We start from the raw sequence: 21,334 nt of genomic DNA on the forward strand, positions 1-21,334 counted from the left end.
GTAGTGACGTCTCAGCACTGCGATGCAGTGCCCTAGACCGCTGTGCCACTCGGGAGGCCTAAAGTTTGTTATTTTAACCTGCTAGCTAGCCTAGCTAGCCAACCACCATGGTCAACATAGCTAAGTAGTAAGCCAAGGAAACAACTAGTGTAGCACAGGCCCCAACCCACTGAACACAACAAAAAGCCAGCAGATATAAAATAGAGAGAGCAGAGAATTACCGATTGACAGCTGAGTCAAAGAAGATCCAAGGAGAGGCCTTCAGAGGGAGAGGCCGTTTCACTGGCCGAGGGAGAGTCAGCTAATCCAATAGCGATATAGTGAGGTAAATCCACACTGAATTGACCCGATTTATCTCCATCACTGCTGACACTCGCAATGTACCGGTAGGTCGGTAGGAAATAGAGGTTGCAGGCTTCAGTCAAGCTCGGCACAGCACCTGGTCTTTAGTCAGTCTCATTCCGAATCCTGCCTTCCGCTGGTTATATATACACTGCTCAAAAAAACAAAGGGAACACTTAAACAACACAATGTAACTCCAAGTCAATCACACTTCTGTGAAATCAAACTGTCCACTTAGGAAGCAACACTGATTGACAATAAATTTCACATGCTGTTGTGCAAATGGAATAGACAACAGGTGGAAATTATAGGCAATTAGCAAGACACCCCCAATAAAGGAATGGTTCTGCAGTTGGTGACCACAGACCACTTCTCAGTTCCTATGCTTCCTGGCTGATGTTTTGGTCACTTTTGAATGCTGGCGGTGCTTTCACTCTAGTGGTAGCATGAGACGGAGTCTACAACCCACACAAGTGGCTCAGGTAGTGCAGCTCATCCAGGATGGCACATCAATGCGAGCTGTGGCAAGAAGGTTTGCTGTGACTGTCAGCGTAGTGTCCAGAGCATGGAGGCGCTACCAGGAGACAGGCCAGTACATCAGGAGACGTGGAGGAGGCCGTAGGAGGGCAACAACCCAGCAGCATGACCGCTACCTCCGCCTTTGTGCAAGGAGGAGCAGGAGGAGCACTGCCAGAGCCCTGCAAAATGACCTCCAGCAGGCCACAAATGTGCATGTGTCTGCTCAAACGGTCAGAAACAGACTCCATGAGGGTGGTATGAGGGCCCGACGTCCACAGGTGGGGGTTGTGCTTACAGCCCAACACCGTGCAGGACGTTTGGCATTTGCCAGAGAACACCAAGATTGGCAAATTCGCCACTGGCGCCCTGTGCTCTTCACAGATGAAAGCAGGTTCACACTGAGCGCATGTAACAGACGTGACAGAGTCTGGAGACGCCGTGGAGAACGTTCTGCTGCCTGCAACATCCTCCAGCATGACCGGTTTGGCGGTGGGTCAGTCATGGTGTGGGGTGGCATTTCTTTGGGGGGCCGCACAGCCCTCCATGTGCTCGCAGAGGTAGCCTGCCTGCCATTAGGTACCGAGATGAGATCCTCAGACCCCTTGTGAGACCATATGCTGGTGCGGTTGGCCCTGGGTTCCTCCTAATGCAAGACAATGCTAGACCTTATGTGGCTGGAGTGTGTCAGCAGTTCCTGCAAGAGGAAGGCATTGATGCTATGGACTGGCCCGCCCGTTCCCCAGACCTGAATCCAATTGAGCACATCTGGGACATCATGTCTCGCTCCATCCACCAACGCCACGTTGCACCACAGACTGTCCTGGAGTTGGCGGATGCTTTAGTCCAGGTCTGGGAGGAGATCCCTCAGGAGACCATCCGCCACCTCATCAGGAGCATGCCCAGGCGTTGTAGGGAGGTCATACAGGCACGTGGAGGCCACACACACTACTGAGCCTCATTTTGACTTGTTTTAAGGACATTACATCAAAGTTGGATCAGCCTGTAGTGTGGTTTTCCACTTTTAATTTTGAGGGTGACTCCAAATCCAGACCTCCATGGGTTGATAAATTAGATTTCCATTGATAATTTTTGTGTGATTTTGTTGTCAGCACATTCAACTATGTAAAGAAAAAAGTATTTAATAAGATGATTTCATTCATTCAGATCTAGGATGTGTTGTTTAAGTGTTCCCTTTATTTTTTTGAGCAGTGTACTAAGCCATCGAAGTCCTCCGGGGTGAAATGAGCACCGCATACAGTAGACGTGCGCACTGTTCCAATAGTCCAATCCGCTCGCTTCAACCGGACAAACCAGTCCCACTTCAAAGCTAGCTTCTCGTTTCTGTGCCACAAATGAGTCGTAACCCCGTCATTGTGGGTGTTACTGCAATAAGTGGGTATTACTGCACTAGCGACGATTGACGGAAAACTACTACAACGCTCGCTCAACTACCACTACCAAACACACAGGAAAAGAGGAGATGCAGTTTTTTTGCATGAATTTATATGGTTTCTTCTTCGTGGATGTACGTAGTAGCTCACCAGCGCCAACACTTGGTTTGGAATATAATTACATGCTAGCATGGCTAGTTGCTAACGTTAGCCAGCTGGAACTAGCTAGGTAGCACCAGTTCTCCATATTATGTTGAGAAATAGTGCATTGTGGGTAGTTCCGAAGCTATCCGGAAATAAGTTAATAAATATATATATAAAACGCTAAAACAAAAATATGTTTGTAGTTGTAGTCACGATCTGGTTACCTATAACTAAGTTACTAAGTCTTTGACCACACTGTGTTGTTACTTTGGTGAGTAAAAACTAATGCGTCCTACCCTTTTAAGATGATTATGGGCGGGGTGGGTGTTTGTGTGTGTGGTTTGTGTGTTAGACAGGGTTTAGGAGGATGAGCCAGGTCAAGGGCTGGGAAGTAAGGTAAGGTGAGGAGAGTGTTAGCAATTGGGGACTTCCCAGTGACTAAACAGGCTTTAGGGAGGACAGACATATTATAAAGGGCAGAGAACACAGATTGGCAGTTTGGAACAAACACACAACACTGTGTCCTCTTGTCTCATCAAAGCCCAGTGACCCATCAGTATGAGGTTTTTCCAGATGGACCCAGAGACAAAGACAGAAGAAAATATATACTGTGCATTCGGAAAGTATTCAGACTCCTTAACTTCTTCCATATTTTGTTACGTTACAGCCTTATTCTAAAATGGATTACATAGTTTTCCCCACTCATCAATCTACACGCAATACCCCATAATGACAAAGTAAAAACAGGTTTTTAGAAATGTTTGCGAATTTGTAAAAATGAAATATCACATTTACGTAAGTATTCAGACCCTTTACTCAGTACTTTGTTGAAGCACCTTTGGCAGCGATTACAGCCTTGAGTCTTCTTGAGTATGACGCTACAAGCTTGGCATACCTGTATTTGGGGAGTTTCTCCCATACTTCTCTGCAGATCCTCTCAAACTCTGTCAGGTTGGAGCGTTTCTGCACAGCTATTTTCAGTTCTCTCCAGAGATGTTCGATCGGGTTCAAGTCCGGGCTCTGGCTGGGCCACTCAAGGACATTCAGAGACTTGTCCCGAAGCCACTCCTGCGTTTTCTTGGCTGTGTGCTTAGGTTCGTTGTCCTGTTGGAAGATGAACCTTCGCCCCAGTCTGAGGTCCTGAGCCCTCTGAAGCAGGTTTTCATCAAGGATCTCTCTGTACTTTGCTCCGTTAATCTTTGCCTCGATCCTAACTAGTCTCACAGTCCATGCCGCTGAAAAAGCATGATGCTGCCAACACCATGCTTCACCGTAGGGATGGTGCCAGGTTTTCTCCAGACGTGACGCTTGGCATTCAGGCCAAAGAGTTCAATCTTGGTTTCATCAGACCAGAGAATCTTGTTTCTCATGGTCTGAGAGTCTTTAGGTGCCTTTTGGCAAACTCCAAGCGGGCTGTCATGTGCCTTTTACTGATGAGTGGCTTCCGTCTGGCCACTCTACCATAAAGGTCTGATTGGTGGAGTGCTGCAGAGATGGTTGTCCTTCTGGAAGGTTCTCCCATCTCCACAGAGGAACTCTAGAGCTCTGTCAGAGTGACCATCGGGTTCTCGGTCACCTCCTTGACCAAGGCCCTTCTCCCCCGATTGCTCAGTTTGGCCGGGCGGCCAGCTCTAGGAAGAGTCTTGGTGGTTCCAAACTTCTTCAGTTTAAGAATAATGGAGGCCACTGTGTTCTTGGGGACCTTCAATGCTGCCTACATTTTTGGGTACCCTTCCCCAGATCTGTGCCTCGACACAATCCTGTCTCGGAGCTCTACGGACAATTCCTTCGACCTCATGGCTTGGTTTTTGCTCTGACATACACTGTCAACTGTGGGACCTTATATAGACAGGTGTGTGCCTTTCCAAATCATGTCCAATCAATTGAATTTACCACAGGTGGACGCCAATCAAGTTGTAGAAACATCTCAAGGATGATCAATGGACATAGGATGCACCTGAGCTGAATTTTGAGTCTCATGGCAAAGGGTCTGAATACTTATGTAAATAAGGTATTTACGTTTTTTATTTTTAATACGTTTGCAAAAACTTCTAAACCTGTTTTCGCTTTGTCATTATAGGGTATTGTTGGTAGATTGATGAGGAAACAATGTATTTAATCAATTTTAGAATAAGGGTGTAACGTAACAAAATGTGGAAAAAGTCAAGGGGTCTGAATACTTTCCGAACGCACTGTGGATATACAGTACCAGTCAAAAGTTTGGACACACCAACTAATTCAAGGGTTTTTCTTTATTTTTACTATTTTCTACATTGTAGAATAATAGTGAAGACATCAAAACTATGAAATAACACTTATGGAATCATGTAGTAACCAAAAAAGTGTTATACAAATCAAAATATATTTTATATTTGAGATTTTTCAAATATCCACCCTTTGCCTTGATGACAGCTTTGCACACTCTTGGCATTCTCTCAACCAGCTTAACCTGGAATGCTTTTCCAACAGTCTTGAAGGAGTTCCCACATATGCTGAGCACTTGTTGGCTGCTTTTCCTTCACTCTGCCGTCCGACTCATTCCAAACCATCTCAATTGGGTTGAGGTTGGGGGATTGTGGAGGCCAGGTCATCTGATGCAGCACTCCATCACTCTCCTTCTTGGTCAAATTGCCCTTACACAGGCTGGAGGTGTGTTGGGTCATTGTCCTGTTGAAAAACAAATGATCGTCTCACTAAGCCCAAACCAGATGGGATGGCGTGTCGCTGCAGAATGCTGTGGTAGCCATGCTGGTTAAGTGTGCCTTGAATTCTAAATAAATCACTGACAGTGTCACCAGTAAAGCACCCCCACACCATAACACCTCCTCCTCCATGCTTTACGGTTGGAACTACACATGCGGAGATCGTCCGTTCACCCACACCGCGTCTCACAAAGACACGGCAGTTGGAACCAAAAATCTCAAATTTGGGCTCCAGACCAAAGGACACATTTCCACCGGTCTAATGTCCATTGCTCGTGTTTCTTGGCCTAAGCAGGTCTCTTCTTCTTATTGGTGTCCTTTAGAAGTGGTTTCTTTGCAGTAATTCGACCATGAAGGCCTGATTCACACAGTCCCCTCTGAACAGTTGATGTTGAGATGTTTCTGTTACTTGAACTCTGTGAAGCATTTATTTGGGCTGCAATTTCTGAGGCTGATAACTCTAATGAACTTAGCAGAGGTAACTTCCTTTCCTGTGGCGGTCCTCATGAGAGTCCGTTTCATCATAGTGCTTGATGGTTTTTGCGATTGCACTTGAAGAAGCTTTCAAAGTTTTAGAAATGTTCCGTATTGACTGACCTTCATGTCTTAAAGTAATGATGGACTGTCGTTTCTCTTTGCTTATTTGAGCTGTTCTTGCCATAATATGGATTTGGTCTTTTACCCAATAGGGTTATCTTCTGTATACCTTGTCACAACACAACTGATTGGCTCAAACGCATTAAGAAGGAAATAAATTCCACAAATTAACTTTTAACAAGGCACACCTGTTAATTGAAATGCATTCCAGGTGACTACCTCATGAAGCTGGTTGAGAGAATGCCAAGAATGTGCAAAGCTGTTATCAAGGCAAAGGGTGGCTATTTGAAGAATCTCAAATATAAAATATATTTTGATTTGTTTAACACTTTTTTGGTTACTACATGATTCCATATGTGTTATTTCACAGTTTTGATGTCTTCACTATTATTCTACAATGTATAAAATTGTTAAAATAAAGAAAACCCTTGAATGAGTGGGTGTTTCCAAACTTTTGACTGGTAGTGTATATATACACTACCGTTCACAAGTTTGGGGTCACTTAGAAATGTCCTTGTTTTCGAAAGAAAAGCATTTTTGTTGTCCATTAAAATAACATCAAATTGATCAGAAATACAGTGTAGACATTATTAATGTTGTAAATGGCTATTGTAGCTGGAAACAGCAGATTTTTTATGGAATATCTACATAGGCGTACAGAGGCCCATTATCAGCAACCATCAGTCCTGTGTGCCAATGGCACGTTGTGTTTGCTAATCCAAGTTTATCATTTTAAAACAAGGACATCTTTCGAAAACAAGGACATTTCTAAGTGACCCCAAACCTTTGAATGGTAGTGTATATATTTTTTTTTACGAAGTGGGACAAGTATTTGTTTTATTTAAATGATTTTATGAATATCGCTAGCAACAACAGAATACCCAATTTTGAATGACATACCTACAATAGAGAAGAGGAGAAGATCTTCTTTCTAATGATGTCAACTTTATTTCTCAACTCCTAGTTTTGAGCAAATTACACTCATTGGAGCCATTTACTCTCACTGGAGTATCTGACATAGGGCAGTACCACATTAATGGAATTACGCTGTGACTCCGATTTTCAACAAAAACTATTGATTTCAAAGTTTAGAAAAAGCATACAACTCTATGCACAATGATTACTTCGACATTTACTGGAGAAACTGTGCAGATGCAAAGTTTGGCAAAATAATAAAACTGAGAGAGATTTTACCGTAATTCTGTTACCAAACTTTGTATCTGAGCAGTACTTCATGTAAATTTTGTTTTTGTAAAATGTTCTGGGGAAATTGTTAAAGGCCCAGTGCAGTCAAAAACGTAATTTTCCTGTATTTGAAATATATTTCCACACTGAGGTTGGAATAATACTGTGAAATTGTGAAGATGATTATAATGCCCTTTTAGTGCAAGAGCTGTTTGAAAATACAGCCTGAAATGTCAGCCTGTTTTGGTGGGATGGTGTTTTGGCCTGCCTGGTGACATCACCAGGCGATAAATTAGTTAATAGACTATTAAGAAAGAGTTCCAAACCTCTCTGCCAATAACCGCTAGTTTTCAGTTTTCCTCTCCCAGACAGTTTTAGCTAAATTCTTGCTTGAGAAATTGCTCTTTGCTAAGAAGCTATTTTTGTTTCTTTTTGACCATTTGAATTGAAAACAATCACATGAAGTTACTTAATTGTTACAGAGAAATTATTTGATATTGAGATAGAAACAGCTGCATTGGACCTTTTAACATTAGTGTGCATAGAGTCCTATGTTTTGTAATCAATGGTTTTTGTTTGGTATACATTTGTTAGAGTGACAAATCTGAGTCTCAGCATAATTCCATTACAATGGAAATTCCCCATAGACTTTGAAAAAGCACCTTCAAATAGACTACCAGTGAGGCAGGTGCCGCTGGCTGCTGGAAAGTTTTCTTGACACATGGCTAACCTTTGTTTAACCAGCTAAACAGCTGCTCTTTGCGACAATGTGTTTTAAAATGTTGATTACTTCTCCTTACCATTATCATTCACCTGATGACAAGACGTGATGTATGATGGGGGTCCCTGGGTTGCCGGTTTGCCTAGGAGGGGGTCCCTGGACAAGAACAGGTTGAATACCCCTGGTATAAACAGATGGGATTGCCATGTAGCCTAATGTTTGAGTGTTATGCACTAGCCTAGCTAGCAGTTAGCAGGGGGAAGCTGAGCCTTGAGGTCCATTCATCACTACTGGTACTGAACCTGATGTCTGAGAGTCTTAGGATCTAAACTCACACACAATACTCTTCTCTATCTCTACTAGGCCTTTCTATACACACACATACACCCTCGGTCGGTCCATTCTGTCTCTGTGCAGACGTCAGATCACCAATCACCATTTACTCATCTGTCAGAGGCACAGATGGATGTGATAATCTGGGTTATTTTCTGAGAGGGATGGGGGATGAAGGGGTTGAGTGATAGCATAAGAACTCAAGGAAGCGGGAGGGAGGGTGTGCTTGTCTCTCTCTCCCTCTCTCTCTCTCACTCTCTCGCTCTCTTTAGCTGCTTGTATTGTCTCTCTCACTGTCTCCCTCTCTCTCTCTCTCTCGCTCTCTCTCTCTCTCTCTCTCTCTCTCTCTCTGTGTCTAGCTGCTTGTATTGTCTCTCTCACTGTCTCCCTCCCTCTCTCTCTTTAGCTGCTTGTATTGTCTCTCTCACTGTCTCCCTCTCTCAATTCAATTTCAATTTCAGGGCTTTATTGGCATGGGAAACGTATGTTAACATTGCCAAAGCAAGTGAAGGAGATAGTAAACAAAAGTGAAATTAACAATAAATATTAACAGTAAACATTACACTCACCAAAGTTCCAAAAGAATAAAGACATTTGAAATGTCATATTATGTGTATATATATATATATATACAGTGTTGTACCAATGTGCAAATAGTTCAAGTGCAAATAGGAAAATAAATAAACATAAATATGGGTTGTATTTACAATGGTGTTTGTTCTTCACCGGTTGCCTTTTTCTTGTGGAAACAGGTCACAAATCTTGCAGCTGTGATGGCACACTGTTGTCACACCCTGACTTATGGGACTCTTGTATGTTGAGTCAGGGTGTGGAGATCTATGTTGTATATTCTATGTTCTCATTCTATGTTGTGTGTTTCTATGTTTGGCCGGGTGTGATTCCCAATCAGAGGCAGCTATCGCTCGTTGTCTCTGATTGGGGATCATACTTAAGTAGCCTGTTGGCAATCAGTTGTTGTGGGATCTTGTTCCGTGTAGAGGCTTGTATTGTGTTTAGCCTGAGGACTTCACGTTGCGTTGTTTTGTTTTGTGTGTTTATCATTAAAATAAACATGTATGCATTTCACGCTGCACCTTGGTCTGACCCGTCCTTAAACGAACGTGACAACTGTGGTTTTTCACCAAGTAGATAAGGGAGTTTATCAAAATTGGGTTTGTTTTCGAATTCTTTGTGGATCTCTGTAATCTGAGGGAAATATGTGTCTCTAATATGGTCATACATTTGGCAGGAGGTTAGGAAGTGCAGCTCAGTTTCCACCTCATTTTGTGGGCAGTGTGCACATAGCCTGTTTCCTTTTGAGAGCCAGGTCTGCCTACGGCGGCCTTTCTCAATAGCAAGGCTATGCTCACTGAGTCTGTACATAGTCAAAGCTTTCCTTAAGTTTGGGTCAGTCACAATGGTCAGGTATTCTGCCACTGTGTACTCTCTGTTTAGAGCCAAATAGCATTCTAGTTTGCTCAGTTTTTTTGTTAATTCTTTCCAATTTGTCAAGTAATTCTCTTTTTGTTTTCTCATGATTTGATTGGGTCTAATTGTGTTGTTGTTGTTGTTGTCCTGGGGCTCTGTGGGGTCTGTTTGTGTTTGTGAACCGAGCCCCAGGACCAGCTTACTTAGGGGACTCTTCTCCAAGTTCATCTCTCTGTAGGTGATGGCTTTGTTATGGAAGGTTTGGGAATCGCTGCCTCTCACTCGCTCTTTTCGTTCTCTTTCTGTCTCTCTCTCTGCCTCTCTCTCTCTCTGCCTCTCTCTCTCTCTCTCTCTGCCTCTCACTCTCTCTGCCTCTCTCTCTGCCTCTCTCTCTCTCTGCCTCTCACTCTCTCTGCCTCTCTCTCTCTCTCTCTCTCTCTCTCTCTCTCTCTCTCTCTGCCTCTCTCTCTCTCTCTCTCTCTGCCTCTCTCTCTCTCTCTGCCTCTCTCTCTCTCTCTCTGCCTCTCTCTCTCTCTCTGCCTCTCTCTCTCTCTCTCTGCCTCTCTCTCTCTCTGCCTCTCTCTCTCTCTCTCTGCCTCTCTCTCTCTCTCTCTGCCTCTCTCTCTCTCTCTCTGCCTCTCTCTCTCTCTCTCTCTCTCTCTCTGCCTCTCTCTCTCTCTCTGCCTCTCTCTCTCTCTCTGCCTCTCTCTCTCTGCCTCTCACTCTCTCTTTTCTCTCTGTCTCTTTCTCTCTCCTGTCATCCTCTACCTACTTTCCTGGTTGTGTGTATGTCTCTGTGCTGGGTGGAGGGACACAAAGCAAAACGAGGACAGATTCTCCACGCTGCACGGATCACTCCACCACTCTGACACTCTTTCATTTGCTCTCTCTCTCTCCCCTTTACTCATTCATTCACTCTCTTTCAGTCTGTTTATTGTGCCTCCATCTTCCCAATGTTTGTCTCTAGAGCTACTACCCATATTAACATTACACTTACATTTTAGTCATTTAGCAGACGCTCTTATCCAGAGCGACTTACAGGAGCAATTACACCCTGTAATTACACACCCTGTTGTTCTCTCACTCCTGATGTGGATGGATATTAATTTTTTTGGGGGGAGCTGTTTTTCTGCCCTCTAATTTGAATATTTTGAAAGGCAGAAATCTCCAGTCTAAGATAAGAGAGGGAGGTAGCGAAGGAGTGTGTGTGCAGGAGAGAGGATAATGTGGTCCTCTCTTTCGCTCAAGCAAGAGTGGAAAGCAGAGTGCTATCGAGTAAACACACGCAAACACACTAGTGTTGTCACGATACCAACATTTTACTAACAATACGATACCAGGCCAAGTATCACGATACCGAGTAATATCACGATACAACAGGGGAAACATTTCTGTGTCCTAGCGTCCTGTTCGCCCCGTCCCCTGACGCTTGTTCCCATTTTCTAAATGTTATGTTCATGTGCTACACAGAATCTGTCTACTCAATACAACACATATTGAATTTAACTTCAAACTGTATAGTAGAATACTGCATAGAATGGCTAATTTGCTCATATTTGCAAAAGCCTACCTGTGATTTGGCTGGAGGAATGGGAGGAAGGAATATACATGCATAATGATCTGCATCTCATTGTGGCAATAAGGGGAAAACACTGCATTGAGCGCGACATCGCGCAGAAAGAAAACAAGGTAGCTCCGGTAATATGGGTCATATTTTTTTTTACCGTTTGAGCTAGAGACAAGCTGTTTTCTTTGCTGTAAAGCTGCAGGCATGCCTCTTGCAAAACTGTTTTCTGGCACTGCTGCGTGACGGCGAATTTGCGAAGCCCATCAGACTGTGCTCTTGATTATACCAGGGATGAAATGATACAGTGTATCAACTTTGCTCACTCTGCACGCTGCTCCAATGTATCAAATGTAACAACAGAAGGCTGACCAGGGCCTGCATCCCCCTGGCCATCACGGCTAAATGATATATTAAAAACTGATGCAGGAGGAGCGGACGGAGAGAAGCAGGTGAGTGGTGACTGGAAGGCGATGCAGCTGGCGGATTACGGCTGCCACACGTGATACGCACATGAAAGTGAAGTGGACTTTATTGGACTGGTGCATACATGAGACTAGTTACAAAACTGACTTTATAAACATTTTATAACAGGTGCCAGCGGGTTTTTTTGAATGGTAGGGCCGAGAAATGTGGTAGTATCATATGAAACGGTACTACGGTATTCTAAAATGTTGGTATCATAAGTACCATTACGTTTTGGTACCGTGACGTGACCGTGGTACCATTATACCATGCAACACTAACACACACACGCACAGCCAGTGAAAGGGATCCCTGGGCCTATTGTGTCAGTGTGGGACAAATTGAGTGATATGTCTAGTATTTCAGTGTGGTCACCCCCTCTAAGGAAGATAATAGTCTGTCTGTATTGCCTATTCTACTCTCTCCCTTCAGGACACATACAAAAGAACAGATAGCCAGGAGTATAACAATAGCTGCTGTCTCACCCATGGATCTCCCCCTCCCTTTCTCCCTCTCTCTCTCTCTCTCCCACTTTCTTTCTCTCTCCCTCCCTCTCTTTCTCTCTCTCCCTCTCTCTCTCCCCCTCCCTCTCACTAGCTCTCTCTCTCCCCCTTCCTCTCCCTCCCTCTCTCTCTCCCCCTCCCTCTCACTAGCTCTCTCTCTCCCCCTCCCTCTCACTAGCTCTCTCTCTCCCTCTCTCTCTCCCCTCCCTCTCTCTCCCTCTCTCTCTCCCCTCCCTCTCACTAGCTCTCTCTCTCCCTCTCTCTCTCCCCTCCCTCTCTCTCTCCCCTCCCTCTCACTAGCTCTCTCTCTCCCCTCCCTCTCACTAGCTCTCTCTCTCCCCCTCCTATCACTAGCTCTCTCTCTCCCTCTCTCTCTCCCCTCCTCTCACTAGCTCTCTCTCTCCCTCTCTCTCTCCCTCCCTCTCTCTCCCTCTCTCTCTCCCCCTCCCTCTCACTAGCTCTCTCTCTCCCTCTCTCTCTCCCCCTCCCTCTCTCTCCCTCTCTCTCTCCCCCTCCCTCTCACTAGCTCCCTCTCTCCCCCTCCCTCTCACTAGCTCTCTCTCTCCCCCTCCCTCTCACTAGCTCTCTCTCTCCCCTCCCTATCACTAGCTCTCTCTCTCCCTCCCTCTCACTAGCTCTCTCTCTCCCCCTCCCTATCACTAGCTCTCTCTCTCCCCCTCCCTCTCACTAGCTCTCTCTCTCCCCTCCCTATCACTAGCTCTCTCTCTCCCCTCCCTCTCACTAGCTCTCTCTCTCCCCTCCCTCTCACTAGCTCTCTCTCTCCCTCCTATCACTAGCTCTCTCTCCCTCTCTCTCTCCCCCTCCCTCTCACTAGCTCCCTCTCTCTCCCTCCCTCTCACTAGCTCCTCTCTCCCCCTCCCTCTCACTAGCTCTCTCTCTCCCCCTCCCTCTCTCTCCCTCTCTCTCTCCCCTCCTCTCACTAGCTCTCTCTCTCCATCTCTCTCTCCCCTCCCTCTCTCTCCCTCTCTCTCTCCCCTCCCTCTCACTAGCTCTCTCTCTCCCCTCCCTATCAATAGCTCTCTCTCTCCGCTCCCTCTCACTAGCTCTCTCTCTCCCCCTCCCTCTCACTAGCTCTCTCTCTCCCCTCCCTCTCACTAGCTCTCTCTCTCCCCCTCCCTACCACTAGCTCTCTCTCCCCCTCCCTCTCACTAGCTCTCTCTCTCCCTCTTTCTCTCCCCCTCCCTCTCTCTCCCTCTCTCTCCCCCCCTCCCTCTCACTAGCTCTCTCTCTCCCTCTCTCTCTCCCCTCCCTCTCTCTCCCTCTCTCTCTCCCCCTCCCTCTCACTAGCTCTCTCTCCCCCTCCCTCACTAGCTCTCTCTCTCCCCCTCTCTCTCCCCTCTCTCTCTCTCCTCTCTCTCTCCCCCTCCCTCTCACTAGCTCTCTCTCTCCCTCTCTCTCTCCCTAGCTCTCTCTCTCCCCTCCCTCACTAGCTCTCTCTCTCCCCTCTCTCTCCCCTCTCTCTCTCTCCCTCTCTCTCTCCCCCTCTCTCTCACTAGCTCTCTCTCTCCTCTCTCTCTCCCCTCCCTCTCACTAGCTCTCTCTCTCCCCCTCCTATCACTAGCTCTCTCTCTCCCTCTCTCTCCCCCTCCCTCTCACTAGCTCTCTCTCTCCCCCTCCCTCTCACTAGCTCTCTCTCTCCCTCTCTCTCTCCCTCCCTCTCACTAGCTCTCTCTCTCCCCCTCCCTATCACTAGCTCTCTCTCTACCCCTCCCTCTCACTAGCTCTCTCTCTCCCCCTCCCTCTCACTAGCTCTCTCTCTCCCCCTCCCTCTCACTAGCTCTCTCTCTCCTCTCTCTCTCTCCTCCCTCTCACTGGCTCTCTCTCTCCCCCCTCCTATCACTAGCTCTCTCTCTCCCCTCCCTCTCACTAGCTCTCTCTCTCCCCCTCCCTCTCACTAGCTCTCTCTCTCCCCTCCTATCACTAGCTCTCTCTCTCCCTCTCTCTCTCCCCCTCCCTCTCACTAGCTCCCTCTCTCCCCTCCCTCTCACTAGCTCCCTCTCTCCCCCTCCTCTCACTAGCTCTCTCTCTCCCCTCCTCTCACTAGCTCTCTCTCTCCCCTCCCTCTTACTAGCTCTCTCTCTCCCTCTCACTAGCTCTCTCTCCCCTCCTCTCACTAGCTCTCTCTCTCCCCTCCCTCTCACTAGCTCTCTCTCTCCCCTCCCTCTCACTAGCTCTCTCTCTCCCTCCCTCTCACTAGCTCTCTCTCTCCCCCTCCCTCTCTCTCCTCCCTCTCTCCCCTCCCTCTCACTAGCTCTCTCTCTCCCTCCCTCTCACTGGCTCTCTCTCTCCTCCCTCTTACTAGCTCTCTCTCTCCCTCTCACTAGCTCTCTCCCCCTCCCTCTCACTAGCTCTCTCTCTCCCCCTCCCTCTCACTAGCTCTCTCTCCTCCCTCTCACTAGCTCTCTCTCTCCCTCTCTCTCTCCCTCCCTCTCTCCTCTCTCCCTCCCTCCTATCACTAGCTCTCTCTCTCCCCCTCCCTATCACTAGCTCTCTCTCTCCCCCTCCCTCTCACTAGCTCTCTCTCTCCCCCTCCCTATCACTAGCTCCCTCTCTCCCCCTCCCTCTCACTAGCTCTCTCTCTCCCCTCCCTATCACTAGCTCTCTCTCCCTCCCTCTCACTAGCTCTCTCTCTCCCTCTCTCTCTCCCCCCTCTCACTAGCCCCCTCTCTCCCCCTCCCTCTCACTAGCTCTCTCTCTCCCCTCCCTCTCACTAGCTCTCTCTCTCCCCTCCCTCTCACTGGCTCTCTCTCTCCTCGCTCTCTCCCCTCCCTCTCTCTCCCTCTCTCTCTCCCTCCCTATCACTAGCTCTCTCTCTCCCCTCCCTATCACTAGCTCTCTCTCTCCCCCTCCCTCTCACTAGCTCTCTCTCTCCCCCTCCTATCACTAGCTCCCTCTCTCCCCCTCTCACTAGCCCCCTCTCTCCCCTCCCTCTCTCTCCCTCTCTCTCTCCCCCTCCCTCTCACTAGCTCTCTCTCTCCCCCTCCCTCTCTCTCCCTCTCTCTCTCCCCCCTCCCTCTCTCTCCCTCTCTCTCTCCCCCTCCCTCTCACTAGCTCTCTCTCTCCCCCTCCCTCACACTAGCTCTCTCTCTCCCCCTCCCTATCACTAGCTCTCTCTCTCCCCCTCCCTCTCACTATCTGTCACGTGAATTTTTATCTCTAATTCACCCTAAGCTTGAATCATTACCAGAGGTTGTAAGGCTCTGGTTTTAATCATCAATGATTCAAGGTCCACAACTCACAAGTCTTATCTGTATTTTTATTCATGGCGAGAGCTCTGCTCAAAAACACAAATCTCCTTTCTTTATACCTCTTGACAAACAAAAACACTATGCTCCTCCCACCTTTCTTAAACAGTTCCCGCCTTCCCCCTTGAATGGTTAGTAACGCCCCTTCTGTTAGTGGGTTGACACTACATGATAATTCTAACATTTATACTGTGTTTGGGGTGAAATTCTTTAGTCATTATTCTTAAAATCCAAATTAATCTAACAATAGCTCTCTCTCTCCCCCTCCCTCTCCCCAGCTCTCTCCCCCTCCCTCTCACTAGCTCTCTCTCTCCCCCTCCCTCTCTCTCCCTCTCTCTCTCCCCCTCCCTATCACTAGCTCTCTCTCTCCCCCTCCCTCTCACTAGCTCTCTCTCTCCCCCTCCCTATCACTAGCTCTCTCTCTCCCCTCCCTCTCACTAGCTCTCTCTCTCCCCTCCTATCACTAGCTCTCTCTCTCCCCTCCCTCTCACTAGCTCTCTCTCTCCCCTTCCTCCCTCCTCTCTCCCCTCCCTCTCACTAGCTCTCTCTCCTTTCCCCCTCCTCTCTCCCCTCCCTCTCACTAGCTCTCTCTCTCCCCTTCCCTCCCTCTCTCCCCCTCCCTCTCACTAGCTCTCTCTCTCCTTCCCCCTCCTCTCTCCTCCCTCTCACTAGCTCTCTCTCTCCCCTTCCCCCCTCTCTCCCTCCCTCTCACTAGCTCTCTCTCTCCCCTTCCCCCTCCTCTCTCCCTCCCTCTCACTAGCTCTCTCTCTCCCCTTCCCCCTCCTCTCTCCCCTCCCTCTCACTAGCTCTCTCTCTCCCCTTCCCCTCCTCTCTCCCTCCCTCTCACTGAGCTCTCTCTCTCCCTTCCCCTCCTCTCTCCCCTCCCTCTCACTAGCTCTCTCTCTCCCCTTCCCCCTCCTCTCTCCCTCCCTCTCACTAGCTCTCTCTCTCCTTCCCCCTCCTCTCTCCTCCCTATCACTAGCTCCTCTCCCCCTCCCTCTCACTAGCTCTCTCTCTCCCCCTCCCTCTTACTAGCTCTCTCTCTCCCTCTCACTAGCTCTCTCCCTCCCTCTCACTAGCTCTCTCTCTCCTTCCCCCTCCTCTCTCCCCTCCTATCACTAGCTCCCTCTCTCCCCTCCCTCTCACTAGCTCTCTCTCTCCCCTCCCTCTTACTAGCTCTCTCTCTCCCTCTCACTAGCTCTCTCCTCCCTCTCACTAGCTCTCTCTCTCTCTCTCCTCTCTCTCTCTCCCTCCTATCACTAGCTCTCTCTCTCCCCTCCTATCACTAGCTCTCTCTCTCCCCTCCCTCTCACTAGCTCTCTCTCTCCCCCTCCTATCACTAGCTCCTCTCTCCTCCCTCTCACTAGCTCTCTCTCTCCCCTCCCTATCACTAGCTCTCTCTCCCTCCCTCTCACTAGCTCTCTCTCTCCCTCTCTCTCTCCCCCCTCTCACTAGCCCCCTCTCTCCCCCTCCCTCTCACTAGCTCTCTCTCTCCCCCTCCCTCTCACTAGGCTCTCTCTCTCCCCTCCCTCTCACTAGCTCTCTCTCTCCCTCTCTCTCTCCCCTCCCTCTCTCTCCCTCTCTCTCTCCCCCTCCCTATCACTAGCTCTCTCTCTCCCCCTCCCTCTCACTAGCTCTCTCTCTCCCCCTCCCTATCACTAGCTCCCTCTCTCCCCTCCTCTCACTAGCTCTCTCTCTCCCTCTCTATCACTAGCTCTCTCTCCCCCTCCCTCTCACTAGCTCTCTCTCTCCCTCTCTCTCTCCCCCCTCTCACTAGCCCCCTCTCTCCCTCCCTCTCTCTCCTCTCTCTCTCCCTCCCTCTCACTAGCTCTCTCTCTCCCCCTCCCTCTCTCTCCCTCTCTCTCTCCCCCTCCTCTCTCTCCCTCTCTCTCTCCCCTCCCTCTCACTAGCTCTCTCTCTCCCCCTCCCTCTCTCTCCTCTCTCTCTCCTCCCTCCTCTCACTAGCTCTCTCTCTCCCCTCCCTCTCTCTCCCTCTCTCTCTCCCCTCCCTCTCACTAGCCCCCTCTCCCCCTCCCTCTCACTAGCTCTCTCTCTCCCTCCCTATCACTAGCTCTCTCTCTCCCCTCCTCTCACTAGCTCTCTCTCTCCTTCCCCTCCTCTCTCCCCTCCCTCTCACTAGCTCTCTCTCTCCTTCCCTCCTCTCTCCCCTCCCTCTCACTAGCTCTCTCTCTCCTTCCCCTCCTCTCTCCCCTCCCTCTCACTAGCTCTCTCTCTCCCCTTCCCCCTCCTCTCTCCCCCTCCCTCTCACTAGCTCTCTCTCTCCCCTCCCTCCTCTCTCCCCTCCCTCTCACTAGCTCTCTCTCTCCCCTTCCCCCTCCTCTCTCCCCTCCCTCTCACTTGCTCTCTCTCTCCCCTCCCCCCTCCTCTCTCCCCTCCCTCTCACTAGCTCTCTCTCTCCCTTCCCCCTCCTCTCTCCCTCCCTCTCACTAGCTCTCTCTCTCCCCTTCCCCCTCCTCTCTCCCCCTCCCTCTCACTAGCTCTCTCTCCCCTTCCCCCTACTCTCTCCCCTCCCTCTCTTTCTTTCATTCTTTCTTTCTCCCTCCCACCTGTCTCTCTCTCTCTCTCCCCTCCCTCTCTTTCTCTCTCTATCCCTCTCCCTCTCCCTCTCCTACCTTTTCCTCAGTTAAACTTCTGCCTTCCATTCATTGAAAATGTTTGTTTTCTTAAAATACAAAGCGACTTAGTTACCATATTTAACACGTTCTGTTCTCAGCCTGTGTGTTTTTGTGTTTCTTCTTCTATGGTCTGACTCTGTTCTTACCCGGGTCCTTTCATCTCCCCCCAGTCTCCATGGTGATGGGTATTCCTACCGTAAAGCGGAAAGTGAAGTCGTACCTGGCTGAGACGCTGCACTCGCTCGTCAACAAGCTCTCACCTGAGGAGAAACTTGACTGTGTCATCATCGTCTTTGTAGGAGAGGTGGGGGGAAACACACACACACCAGGGTTTCCATTAGGAACATGTGGCCCTGGACATTTGACTGGCAGCATTTTCATTTACTGGACATTTGAGAAATGTACTGGACCCATATGCATTGGGTGCGTAACCTGATTAGGGCGTCACCCACGGTGCTCAGAATGACAGAAATCACATTTAGATTATGGTAATTCGTCTTGAAGATGTTAGAATAACTGTCCACATTTACTTTTCCTCAGCCAACAAGACAAGTAACGAACAGCAAAATCACTAGTGTATGTCAATCTACTATCCCCCATAGTAGAAAAGTTTACCTATTGAATTGGTCAGCTTGTCGTTCTGTATGAGAATGAAATAGCCTCTTCCAAACAGACTCTGGGACAGTTGTGGGACGATAGATCCCAAATCCATCCAACCAGTAGCCTAGGCTACATTAAAACAACGTTAAAAAGCAATGAGGCTGACGCAGCAGATCAGAACGTTTATTTGATAAACTATTATTTCTTCAAATTATAAAAGCAGCAATTCGCACAAGGCAGTAAGCTACGCACGAATGTTCGTTCCGTAATGCAATTAGTGGGAAAACACCATCAAAAGCGCACCGCGCATGCGAGTGGTTTCATGTGACATAAAATGTCCAAAAATGTAAAATGTAAAATGTTCCGGTTTCAAACAATTAAGTATATGTTTTCAAAATGCATACTGCCTCCAGCTCGTTGCAAAGTGGTGTGTGACGCGCTAAAGCCTGCCTACCGGTGACTATGCACTTAAATGGGGAATGGAAAGCGCTTTAATTACCAGTTGAGAAATACAAATCGTAGCTTTGAGAAATACAAATAGTAGCTTTTAGTCATGGCCACCAAAACCGTTTTTAACAGACAATTGCATTTAGAATTGTTGCGCAATGATTGGGCTTATAAAAGCACACGTTTAAATATAAAAAATAATAATATAATATGCCATTTAGCAGACGCTTTTATCCAAAGCGACTTACAGTCATGTGTGCATACATTTTTTTTGTGTATGGGTGGTCCCGGGGATCGAACCCACTACCTTGGCGTTACAAGCGCCGTGCTCTACCAGCTGAGCTACAGAGGACCACACCAGCAGCAATGAACAGCTGTTTGAGGGCTGTAGCATCAGCTCTTGCGCTGTCTGACAGATTTCCCGCTCAAATTAGGCTCTGTATCTGTATGCTGTGTGTGATAAATATATTAACAAAAATACACACGCTCCAATTTAATTCCACTAAATAATGCAAATGAACCTATAGACCGACAAGCTTGACCGGTCAAATGTATTTCTATCGATTGGTATTGCCATAAATGAATAGGCAAAAAAGCATTATTTTGCAATTTAGCTAATTCTATTATTCGGCTTTTCATTTTTTGGGCACCCAAAATCCTGACACACTCATACACACACTCTCATACACACACTCTCATGCACATATATATATATATATATATATATATATATAGTGCTATGAAAAAGTATTTGCCCCCTTTCAAATTTTCTCTACTTTTGCATATTTGTGATACTGAATGTTATCAGATCTTCAACCAAAACCTAATATTAGATAAAGGGAACATAAGTGAACAAATAACACAACAATTACATATTTATTTCATTTATTTCATAAACAAAGTTATGCAACACCCAATTCCCCTGTGTGAAAAAGTAATTGCCCCCTTACACTCAATAACTGGTTGTGCCACCTTTAGCTGCAATGACTCCAACCAAATGCTTCCTGTAGTTGTTGATCAGTCTCTCACGTCGCTGTGGAGGAATTTTGGCCCACTCTTCCATGCAGAACTGCTTTAACTCAGTGACGTGTGGGTTTTGAAGCATGAACTGCTCGTTTCAAGTCCTGCCACAACATCTCAATTGGGATTAGGTCTGGACTTTGACTAGGCCATTCCAAAACGTCCAATTTGTTGCTTTTTAGCTATTTTCATGTAGACTTGATTGTGTGTTTTGGATCATTGTCTTGCTGCGTAACCCAGCTGGCTTCAGCTGCAGCTCACAGACGGATGGTCTGACATTCTCCTATAGAATTCTCTGATACAGAGCAGAATTCATGGTTCCTTCTATTAAGGCAAGTCGTCCAGGTCCTGAGGCAGCAAAGCATCCCCAAACCATCACACCACCACCACCATGCTTGACCTTTGGTATGATGTTCTTACTGTGGAATGCAGAGTTTGGTTTTCGGCAGGCATTACTGGAACCATGTCGTCCAAAAAGTTATACTTTTGAATCATCTGTCCATAGAACGTTCTTCCAAGAGTCTTGATGATCATCCAGGTGCTTTTTGGCAAACTTGAGTCAACTTTTTGGACGAGATGGGTCCCATTATGCCTGGCGAAAACCAAACACTGCATTCCACAGTAAGAACATCATACCAAAGGTCAAGCATGGTGGTGGTGGTGGGATGGTTTGGGGATGCTTTGCTGCCTCAGGACCTGGATGACTTGCCTTAATAGAATGAACCATGAATTCTGCTCTGTATCAGAGAATTCTACAAGGAGAATGTCAGACCATCCGTCTGTGAGCTGAAGCTGAAGCCAGCTGGGTCATGCAGCAAGACAATGATCCAAAACACACAATCAAGTCTACATGAAAATTGCTAAAAAGCAACAAATTGGACGTTTTGGAATGGCCTAGTCAAAGTCCAGATCTAATCCCAATTGAGATGTTGTGGCAGGACTTGAAACGAGCAGTTCATGCTTCAAAACCCACACGTCACTGAGTTAAAGCAGTTCTGCGAAGAGGGGCAAAATTCCTCCACAGCGACGTGAGAGACTGATCAACAACTACAGAAGCATTTGGTTGAGTCATTGCAGCTAAAGGTGGCACAACCAGTTATTGAGTGTAAGGGGGGCATTACCTTTTTCACACAGGGGAATTGGGTGTTGCATAACTTTGTTTATGAAATAAATGAAATAAATATGTAATTGTTGTGTTATTTGTTCACTTATGTTCCCTTTATCTAATATTAGGTTTTGGTTGAAGATCTGATAACATTCAGTATCACAAATATGCAAAAGTAGAGAAAATTAGAAAGGGGGCAAATACTTTTTCATATTTATATTTATACACACACACAAACATTCAAACACACACTGTGACATACAAATAATAACATTATATTCTGCCTCTGCAGACGGACAGGGAATACGTCCAAAGCGTGGTGACCGGACTGGAGAAAGAGTGAGTGACCTCACTTCCTGTCCTTAA

General features: G+C 47.3%; 1 protein-coding gene across 1 annotated transcript in view; it reads left to right on the forward strand.

The window, feature by feature from the left end:
* mgat4a (alpha-1,3-mannosyl-glycoprotein 4-beta-N-acetylglucosaminyltransferase A) overlaps positions 1-21,334 on the forward strand; it is a 92,403-nt gene that overhangs the window by 45,012 nt on the left and 26,057 nt on the right. The window contains exons 4-5 of the mRNA XM_045206720.1: positions 17,967-18,100; positions 21,261-21,307. Coding sequence (XP_045062655.1) covers positions 17,967-18,100; positions 21,261-21,307 — 181 coding nt within the window. The remainder of the gene's footprint in view (positions 1-17,966; positions 18,101-21,260; positions 21,308-21,334) is intronic.

This window comes from Coregonus clupeaformis, chromosome 23 (genome assembly GCF_020615455.1).
Source record: "Coregonus clupeaformis isolate EN_2021a chromosome 23, ASM2061545v1, whole genome shotgun sequence".
In the NCBI taxonomy this organism is placed as follows: Eukaryota; Metazoa; Chordata; class Actinopteri; order Salmoniformes; family Salmonidae; genus Coregonus; species Coregonus clupeaformis.